We start from the raw sequence: 10345 nt of genomic DNA, 5'->3' as shown, positions 1-10345 counted from the left end.
TTGTCCCTATTCTGATGGATAAGTTGAAGGACTGCAATCTGGATTTTAAGATAGTTAAGTGGATAGGGAATTGGTTAGAGAACCGCACTCAAAGAGTTGTTGTCAATGGTGTTTCATCAGAATGGAGAGAGGTGAGTAGCGGGGTACCTCAGGGCTCGGTGCTCGGCCCGGTACTTTTTAACATATTTATTAATGATCTATATGAGGGGGTGGAGGGACTACTCATCAAGTTTGCAGATGACACCAAATTGGGAGGACTGGCAAATACTCCGGAAGATAGAGACAGAGTTCAACGAGATCTGAACACAATGGGAAAATGGGAAAATGAGAACAAGATGCAATTTAATAAAGATAAGTGTAAAGTTTTGCATTTGGGTCAGAAAAATGAAAAACATGCCTACTGTGTGTGAACGAGACCTTGGGGTACTTGTGGATTGTAAACTAAACATGAGCAAGCAGTGTGATGCAGCGGTAAAAAAGGCGAATGCCATTTTGGGCTGTATCAACAGGGGCATCACATCAAAATCACAAGATGTCATAGTCCCCTTGTATATGGCACTGGTCAGACCACACCTGGAGTACTGTGTGCAGTTCTGGAGGCCTCACTTCAAGAATGACGTAGATAAAATTGAAAGGGTACAGAGAAGAGTGACGAAGATGATCTGGGGCCAAGGGACCAAGCCCTATGAAGATAGGTTGAGGGACTTGAGAATGTTCAGCCTGGAGAAAAGGAGGTTGAGAGGGGACATGATAGCCCTCTTTAAGTATTTGAAAGGTTGTCACTTGGAGGAGGGCAGGATGCTGTTTCTGTTGGCTGCAGAGGAGAGGACACGCAGTAATGGGTTTAAACTTAAAGTACAACTATATTGGCTAGATATCAGGAAAAATATTTTCACAGTCAGAGTAGTTCAGCAGTGGAATAGGCTGCCTAAGGAGGTGGTGAGCTCCCCCTCACTGGCAGTCTTCAAGCAAAGGTTGCATGCACACTTTTCTTAGATGCTTTAGGATGCTTAGGGCTGATCCTGCGTTGAGCAGGGGGTTGGACTAGATGGCCTGTATGGCCCCTTCCAACTCTATGATTCTATGATTCTATTGAATTTCATTTTATTCACTTCTCGAGCCTATCAAGATCATCCTGTGTTCTGTTGCTGTCTTCAGTTGTGTTTGCTACCCCTCCCAGTTTAGTATCGTCTGCAAATGTAATAAGTAATAAAATAAAATGTTGGCTCCTTTTTCTTTTCAAAGGGAGGGCTATATGCCAGGAACATGTGTGTATAAAGTGCTGTTGGGTTACTGCTTGTTGATGGCCATAGGGTTTTCAAGGAAAGAGAGACTCGGAGGTGGTTGACAATGTCCTGCCTTCCTTGGACTTTGGACTTCTTTTATTGTGTATAGCCAAAGGCCATCCTTGGTGGTCTTCCATCCCAGTACTACCCAGGTTTGACCCTGTTTAGTTTGACATTTGTTGAGATTGGGCTAACCTGAATAATCGAGATTGGGATGTTATTGTGGCTAAAGACGTACATTTTTATCTGACTAAAAATTATACAGTTTCTGTGGATACTTGTGTATGAGAGACAGTGGAGAAACTACAGTTCCCATGAAACAATGTGATAATGTGCAGGTGTGAATTCATCTAGACCAGGGGTAGTCAAACTGTGGCCCTCCAGATGTCCATGGACTACAATTCCCATGAGACTCTGCCAGCATTTGCTATAGCTATAATAATACCAGTAAAACAATTTTAAAAATCAGTATTAAATTTTAAGACTGATCAGACCATCTGCTTCATATTATTGCTTCCAATGTCCTGGTGTCTAGTAGCTTCTTGCATTTGGGGGGGGGGGGCTATTTGTGTGGAGGGAGGTCCGTTATATGGACCAGTCTGAGACTTGATTTCTGGGTCTTTTTAATGCAGCGGTAACCGCTAGGGAAAGTGTTCAGTACTTTGTTTATAATACTCAATACGATACGATAACCTTTATTGTGTATAGCCAAAGGCCATTACAAAACATAATTAAAAACAACATGGTACAAATACGAATAAAACAATATTTCTCCAATAATGCATACATAAAATTGTAGGCAAGGGCTACTGAGTTACAATTTAAAAGAAACACGGTGTATCAAGGTGGGGACACCTGTAAAAAAGCTTTGGCTCGGATCTTCCTGGCAGCCAGAGCAAAAAGTGCCACTCAATATGAAATATAGGGGTCGACATCTGATAACAGATAGGTGACTTTATCAAAATCAGAAGTGGGGTGTGAGTTTGGTAGTAACTTGGCAAGGAATTTGCCCCTGGGTTCGGAGTACAAGGGACAAGCCAAATCATAGTGGGGCAGGTCCTCCACAGATGAATTTCCACATATACACAGGCGTTGGGCTGTGGGTATTTGAAGATATCGTCCAAAGAGCATGCCTGATGGCATCATTTCAAACCACAAAGATGTTAGGGCCATTCTAAGATTGCATGTTGTTATGTTTACTAAATATGATGCTCTAGACTGGTCTTTTTAATTGTTTTATACCATGGGGCTGATTGTGATAGCAATACTGAAGAGTGATCAATCAATGAATCAGCTTTGAGCACCCAATCACGTACATCAGAGATATTGGCTGATGTATGCAGTAAGTCATCTGGTATGGTATAGCGTGAAAGAATGGAGCTAAAAAAGTCAGACCGAGTCCTGTCTTTGCTCAATAAGAGGCTAAATGTTTGATGGCTTAAAGAATCTGATTTGGTTGTTTTGTCTTTCTTCCAAGATTTCAGAATAGCTAAGTGGGCACAGGCTTTGAGTGAGGGGAAACCAAGCTCTGCCCTCATCAGGGCTGCGGGAGACCCTTTTGGAAGAGACAGGATACATCTGAAAAAAAGTTCTGAATGGACTCCAACCTGTTGTTTATTTGTTCTTTCCAGCCCCAGATGTCGATGACATATGAGGAAAGAGATTTAGAGCTGGGTCAACCAGAAACCCTCCCCTGGTGTAGTAAAATCCCAGAATGGCTCCAATGATTTTTAGACCAGAGGCCTTTATAGTTGCAGGGTGGGCATTCCAGTTTAGGGTCTCACTGTAAGTGATTCCAAGATATTTAAATGTACTGCACTCTTCTATAGGAATATTGTGTATACTTGAAGAAATTTTTTAGGTCTTTTCCTAAAAACCATAACTTTTGTTTTTGCATAGTTGATGGAGAGGGACTCTTCCTTACAATAAGTACCCAAGTTGTTAAGTAGCTTTTTCAGACCAACTCTTGTAAGGGAAACCAGGACCATGTCATCTTTTTAATACTTTAAAAGGGCAAAATGCAGACGTTCCTCTTTTGAGTGGTTAAACTCAAAAATTATGAAAAAGTAATTAAGAACATTGTCTTCTTTTTGAAAGTGGCTGAGTGCAAAGTACCTTCTCCTTTAAAGATGTTAAGTGCCACAACTTTTAAAAATCAGCTATGTTCAAAGCCCTCCTGGAAAAAAGTTAATGGCTTCTCTCTTTTAATTGGTCAAATGTGATGGTTTTTCCTTTGGCGAAATGAATAGATAGGTCTTAGCCTGATTGGCATTGCAATCCTAAATGGAGTTAGGCCCTTCTCAGTCCACTGTGGGCTTAGAAAGGTACGACTCTGTCAAGGATGGCACCATAAATGCCGCAAAGCATTACAACAATATTCACTTCAAAAAAGGAGATTATGGGCATGTGCTTTGTGTCTTCAATCACTGGTTGTTATCTTCTTTTATTCTTTAATGAACATCATTATGTATTAAGAAGAAAACTGCTGCAGAAAGAGAGGGTTTTTTCCCCCCTTCTTACCCTTGATACCATTAAAAAAATTTTCCTTGAATAATTTTCAAGGTTTAAGAATATGTTTGAAGGGTAGCACAAGGGAAGAATTGGAGGGAATGATAAAGTATTTCTATTCGACAAAAAAACTTAAGGGAAAGTAAACATAGTCACTTTGGTAACAGGACATTGTCTTTTGTATGGCTATAACGTGAGAAGTTAAACTAAAATCAATAAAAGCAGGAGAGGCTGATTCTGTGAAGGCAAAGGGGTGGCCTATAAAGGCACCACATGTGCAGGTCCAGACCTTTTTGTCCAGGAAGAATTAGCTTCCCACCCACCCTATGTTGATGTGTAAAACAGCCTTGTTACAGAGTTTGAGGTGGATGTTTTACAGTTAATATTTTATCACAGCTGCAGGGTTGTATGGGATGGAGCCTAGAATCATAGAATCATAGAGTTGGAAGGGACCTCTTGGGTCATCTAGCCTATTGGTAAGGAGTCCAGTGTGCAATTGGGCTCTTTGGGGCTTGGTGCCTCCCTAAGAGATGGCATGTAAATGAGCATGGCTTACCCAGTGGGGATGACAGGGGCTCATTTGCCAGGTGGCCTGGGGTCAACCAACTGAGGTTTGAGCCCCTTTGGCTCCCCCACATAGGTTGCTTCCCTTAGGCCCATTATGCACGGCCGCCGAAACGGCGATTTCGGGTCACATGGAAAACGCGGAGGGGGAAGACGCGACGCATACCGGTTATGCACGGAACGGGGTGCGACGGCGGCAAAACCCGGAGTGGGAGGTCTCGAGACGTCGATGCGCAGCCCAAAGGAAGCGAGGCTAGCGCGCCGCTGCGTCGGCAAGCTGGTGCCGCGTCGGACGGCGGAGCCAGGAAGGGCGGAAGCAGGCTGCGCAGGCGCAGTCCTACCGGGTCCGACAGGGACGGGGGGGGGGGAACAAGCACCGTAGCCGCCGACCCCAGAAACACAATGGATAATAGGGTACCGGTGGTGGTGGCCGCACAGGTGGCATCAGCAATCGCTGTCATAGTAGGCGGCGTACACGGTCTAATGCTGGCGACGGGCACAAGTGTCCTGCAGCGCGAGCGGCGACGAAGGAAGCGGAGGCGGCGCCGAGCCATGCACTCATGGCGCAGATGGGGAACATGGTGGGGTGCCTCTCTGTCCTGGGGGCGAGGTGCCATCCGCCGGTGGCACGTCCTGTCCGCAATGCGGTTCCCGAGGGTCCGCTGGGCTGAACGGCGGAGCCGAGACTGGTGGGAGAACTATGTGACAGCCAGCTGGAGCGATGACCACTGGATCGATAACTTCCGCATGACGCGGAGCACATTCCAGGAGATCGTGACAGCCCTACAGGGGCGGCTGGAGAGACAAGCCACCAACATGAGGATGCCCATCCCCGTGGAGAAACGGGTCGCTATCGCTCTATGGTACTTGGCGACAGGGGACACATATCGAGACGTCATCCACCAGTTTGGTGTTGGGGTCGCCACGGCGGGGGAGATTATACGGGAGGTGTGCCTGGCGATGGAAGCGGAGCTGTACCAGATGGTAGTGTGTCTGGGAGACGGGGTCGGCGAGGTAGGTAGACAAGGCAGGGCACAGTGGCGGCCAGGGGACCAAGGGGCGCTATCCTCGCAGCCTAACTCCCCCTTTCATCCACAGATCATGGATGGGTTCGGCTGCCTAGGGTTCCCCCGCTGCATCGGGGCCGTGGATGGCTGCCACATCCCCATCCGTGCCCCCGGGAGGCGCTACGACGAATACGGGAACAGGAAGGGCTTCTGTTCGGTCATCCTCCAGGGGACGGTGGATCACACAGGCCGTTTCATTGATGCGGAGGCAGGCTGGGGTGGTCGGCGGAACGACGCCTTCGTTTTCCAGCAGTCTAACCTACGCGTTGCCATGGACGCCGGAGCGTACGTCCCGGGGAACCCCACCGTGACGATGCAGGGGGTACGCGTGCCAGCCCTCATAGTTGCCGATGGGGCATATCCCCAACGCCGGTGGCTCATGAAGCCCTATACCCCCCCACGGAATGCGGTGGAGGCGTACTTCAATGGCCGTCTTTGCCGGGCACGCAATGTGGTAGAACGGGCGTTCGGCCATCTGAAAGGATGCTGGCGATGCCTGCTGTCCACCCTCCAGGCCGCCATAGTGAACGTGACCCCGGTGATCATAGCCTGCGTCATCCTGCACAACATCTGCGAGGCACACGGCCATGAACTCCGTCTGGAGATGCCGCCCAGGGACACCATTGAGGTCGAGGAGGAAGGGCTGCCCAGTCGGCGGGAGCGGCTGCGCACACGGCAGCAGGGGCAACGCGTCAGGGACGCAGTGGCCGCGTACATGTTCGACCGCCGGCCACGGAGGGGCGCCAGGTGAATGACGGACACGTGACACAGGGGAAGGTAAGGGCCACCCCACTGACGGGACGGCCATTTATTTGTCACCGGTTTACAAGCGCCGGGGCCCGCGGCCTCCCCGGGGCCGCCGTCGGCCCCCCGTGCCAGCGCCCCTGGCTCACCCCCGCGCACCGCGGCGTGGAGGGGTGTCCTCGACACCGTCTATCCCGTTTGCCGCCCCCTCCCCCTGTGCCATGGCGACCGGAGCCTCCACGAGCCCTGCAATGGGAGCTGCAAGGGGTGGCTCGGCCGGTGGGATGGCAGCGGCGGGGCCAGGGGCGCCATCCATGGAAGTCATCCGCTCCAGGGCTGTTGCGATGCGGTCCAGGACTCCTGTTGCTGTCGCGAAGGTGGCAGCTGGCCCGGCCATCGTCTCCCGGTGCAGGTCCCGGAACTCTGCCCACTCCTGGCGGTCCCGCTCGCACTCCGCCCTCCCGAGCTCCAGCAGCGTGGTCTGCAACTGGCGACGCTCGTCCAAGTCCTCCTCCCCCTGCTCCAGAAGCCGTTCCCCCACAGTGGTGAGGAGGGTGACGCGGCGGCGGCGCCTGCGTTCCTGTTGTAGCCGCTCCTCGGCAGAGAGCGCCCCGAGGTCCAGGGCCGGCCCCTCCCCTTCTTCGCCGCCATCACCGTCCCCACCGCCTCCACCTGCATGTGAATAGGTGTGTTGTGGTGGGGAACGGCCGTCCCAGCGCCCCCCCTGTCCCTCTGCGCCATTGCACGCACCTGCAGAGTCCTCCCCCTGTCGCTCGGACTCGGAGGCCACGTCCGGGGAGACTGGGCTTCTGTCCGGGGCATCCCCCCATGCTGCACCTATGGGCGACATGAAGGGCGGCGCCTTGGCCCGGGGTGGCAGTCCGCCGTCGGGCCAAAACACCTGGGGAGCCGGCTGCTGGCCAGCCCTTCCCACGGCTCCCACACCACCCATCCCACCCGCTTGGCAACCCATGGTACCCGTGGTCTCCTGGGTCCCGGATGACTCCTCGTCTGTCTGTCCGGCATGGTCGCTGTCCCCCCCAGGCGACACCGGCGCCGTTGATGGCCCTGGTGGGGGTCAGAGACAGGGGGTGGGTTCGGTGGCTGTGGCGTGGCCCCCCACCCTACTGGCCGGGCGGCCGCCCCCCGGGGCCATTACCTGCCCGTGGCTCCCGCTGCCTAGAGGGCACCCGTGGAGCCGGCGGAGCCCCACCGGCGGATGCCGGTCTCTTCGGTGGACGTCCCCGGCCCGCCCACTCAGCCTCCACCACCTCGGGCGGCCGGGGAACACGGCGCACACTGAGGCTCCGTGCCACCCGTCGCGGCCGCCCACTGCCGCGCGTGCCCAAAATATCAGCCAGCCTCCGGTAGTGCGGGCATGTGGCTGGCTCGGCTCCCGTCCGGTCGTTATGCTCGCGGACACGGTAGTACTCCTGCCGCAGCGCCTTGGTCTTCGTCCGGCATTCCAAGGCGCTGCGAACGACCCCTCGTTCCCGCAGGTCCCTGGAGACCCGTTCGAACACCTCACGGTTCCTGTGGGACGCGTGCAGGGCCTCCTGGATGTCCGGGGTGCCCCAGACCTCCAGCAGAGCCACGACCTCATGCTCCCTCCAGCTACGGCCCCGTCCCCCCTGCTCGCCCGTGCTTGCCGATGCCGACGAGCTAGGGGTCGGGTAGTCGTCCGCTGGGGCAGGTGGCCCCTCGGGCGCTGGGGCAGGGGTCCGTGGACGGCGCGCTGCCATGGCCTCCCTGCTCGCTATGGCCGCGTGCTCTTGCACTAACCAGGTGGCCGGCAACGGGGTCTACACGGCGTGGCCAGGGAGCACGGGCAGCGTGGCCGGCGATAGGCGGTCGTGACACGCGTCGGTGCGTCCGGGGGATGCCGGCTTCCCAGGAACGTCGGGGGCGGTCCCCGTCCCCCTCGCGATACTGTCGGCCGGACGCCAGGGGGGCGTGGTGGGAAGGGGCGGTCCCTGGGAGGGGCTGGTCACTTTCGACCATGCTGCGTACGTGGAGGGAGCGGCATGACGGAGCCCGCTGGCAATGCCGGGCTGTGGAGCTCTTTTTGCTCCACTGCCTGGCGATGGGCGCGTCACGCCGCCTCATGACCACGCCGCAGCTGGTCAACTGTTACGACCTGTTCCGAGCGGCCTCGGAGTACCTCGAGGCCGCCGGGTACTCCCGCACACCCCGCCAGTGCCGGGAGAAATTCGAGCGGCTGAGGGCAGCCTTCTTTGCGGCTCTGAGAGCCATCGCTGCCGGGTCCCCAGGACCGCCTCCGCCACACGCAGACGTGCTGGACTTGATGTGGGCGGAGGCTGGCGCTCCGCTCTTGATGTTACGGCAGCAGGAGGGTGTGTATGGCGGCAACGGGCGACTGTGCGGACCCGGGCCACATGCCTGGCCGTTCTGCGCTGCCTTGCCGTCATGGCCCTCTGTAGGGACCTCTGGTACCAGCGCCGCTCTCACCGGGTGCCTTTCTTGCCCACTTGCAGGGGATACCTCGACGGACTGCTGTGCTGCCGGACCCTCCTCGCCGCCCACGTGAGCTCCCGCCGTCGACCACCCGCCGCCCTGCAGCTGGACTTTGGGGGGGTTTGGGTGTCCCCTTAGTTGCCTCCCAGTTCGCCCCTCCCCTTGTTTGCTGCCCCGATCCATCGGTCCCCTAGGTCATCCCCTTTCGTAATGTTTCCCCCCTCGCGTGTCCTGTTTGCTCGTCCCCCGTATTTACACTGTATTTTTTGCACTATTTTCCCATCTGCACTTTTGTACACTTTTTAAACTGTTTTATAAAGTTTCTATGTTTCACCCACACCCTCGTCTCTGGTGTCGTTTGTGGTTGGGGGAGGGTTCGGGATTGGTGGGTTGTCGCTTTGGTGGTCTCTGTGCCCTCACTCATAGGACATGGTGCCCCTCTCCCCCGCTGGACCTTACCGCCCCGGCCCATTGCGTCCAGGGCTCCCCTGCTTCCCCTCCCCTTTGGGATCTCCGGCCACCTTTCTGTCCCCATTCCCTTTGGGCGCCCTCCGCCTGGCGAGGCGTTCCAGCAGCCGCTTCGATTGTGGCTCTGGCGCCTGAACCCGGAACTCCCCGATTATGCACGCGGCGGCTTCGGCGCCACGTCTGATTGGACCCTGGTTGTCAAGGAAGCTGCGGTTTCTTCCGCGTTCCGCTAACGCGACTTTTCCGGCGGCGTGCGTCGAATCTGCAGCCCGTTGCCGCCGGCACCGTGCGTTATCGGTGATTTTAGTCGCCGCCATTCCACCCCGAATGTGCGTTAAAACGCCCGTGCATAATGAGTCTTTATGGTATACTTCAGTATGTCAGGGAATCCATTCTCCCAACAGGGAATGGTACGGATCCTCAGGGCCCCTCTGGACTCCGTGGGGTGTTGGTGTAGTCTGACTAATTGCTAGGTCAGGCTCCCTCTCCATGCTGTGCCAACCCTCCCGTGGAGAGGTAATAAAGCTATGGCCTTGTTTATCCCAACATTGGTGTGTCACATCTTATTCCAGCCCATAATGCCCTCCTGAAAATCAAATGAAGCCACATATGGAGGTAATGCAAATTAGTGGTGTAAGAGACATATTTTTAGTACTGGACAGTAAAATGGAAGATTCAGTGTACAAATAAGTGACGTGAAGGAAAAGATAGTGGATTCTCGATTAATACTGAATGTTTGGAATACCAGTTTGTCTGCACACCAATCGTCTAGTTAACTGAGCTTGTGATATGGAATGGTATTCTGAACACTGCTTGTGTAGATCTGCAGCACGATTAGATAAAGCAACAGCAACCATCATTTTTTATGAAATAACTTTTTAGCAAATGTTAAATCCTGGTTTGAGTGAAAGAACTCCAAGCAACCAAACAACTGTGGAGGTATGAGTACACATCTTCATTTCAAGGATATGAGCTAGCTCTCCCCAGGAACATTTTGAAGATAGATTGTGGAAGGGACCTCTTGGTGACAGCAGAGGGAAACCAGAACAGGCAATAAACAGTATATATTCAAATCTACTACAACTGCATTCTTAATTGATCATTTCAAAATACTTGGAAGAAGAAGCACTTCTGACACAAAGGCGCTTTTATACCATCCCCCAAAAGTTAAGGCTATATTGCTCTGACCCTGGAGACCAAGAGCCATCATCAGAAAGGCCAAAGCTGAGAGTG

At 53.8% G+C, this 10345-nt stretch overlaps 1 protein-coding gene across 1 annotated transcript; it reads left to right on the top strand.

Moving 5' to 3' along the window:
• The first annotated feature begins 5028 nt into the window (after positions 1-5028).
• LOC143840802 (uncharacterized) lies at positions 5029-9027 on the top strand. Its single transcript, XM_077344285.1, has 3 exons — positions 5029-5372; positions 5457-6202; positions 8665-9027. Exons 1-2 carry the CDS (start codon positions 5106-5108, stop codon positions 6174-6176), a joined length of 987 nt encoding a protein of 328 aa, XP_077200400.1. The 5' UTR covers positions 5029-5105; the 3' UTR covers positions 6177-6202; positions 8665-9027.
• The last annotated feature ends 1318 nt before the right edge of the window (positions 9028-10345 follow it).

Source organism: Paroedura picta, chromosome 6, assembly GCF_049243985.1.
Source record: "Paroedura picta isolate Pp20150507F chromosome 6, Ppicta_v3.0, whole genome shotgun sequence".
In the NCBI taxonomy this organism is placed as follows: domain Eukaryota; kingdom Metazoa; phylum Chordata; class Lepidosauria; order Squamata; family Gekkonidae; genus Paroedura; species Paroedura picta.
Note: the sequence above shows the minus strand (reverse complement) of the source record. Positions and strands in the feature narration are given on the sequence as shown.

Excerpts from the sequence above, each read along its gene's own strand:
- LOC143840802 (XM_077344285.1), top strand. The coding sequence starts at position 5,106 with ATGACGCGGAGCACATTCCAGGAGATCGTGACAGCCCTACAGGGGCGG. Across the intron at positions 5,373-5,456 it reads TGGGAGACGGGGTCGGCGAG|ATCATGGATGGGTTCGGCTG; the intron begins GTAGGTAGACAA and ends TTTCATCCACAG.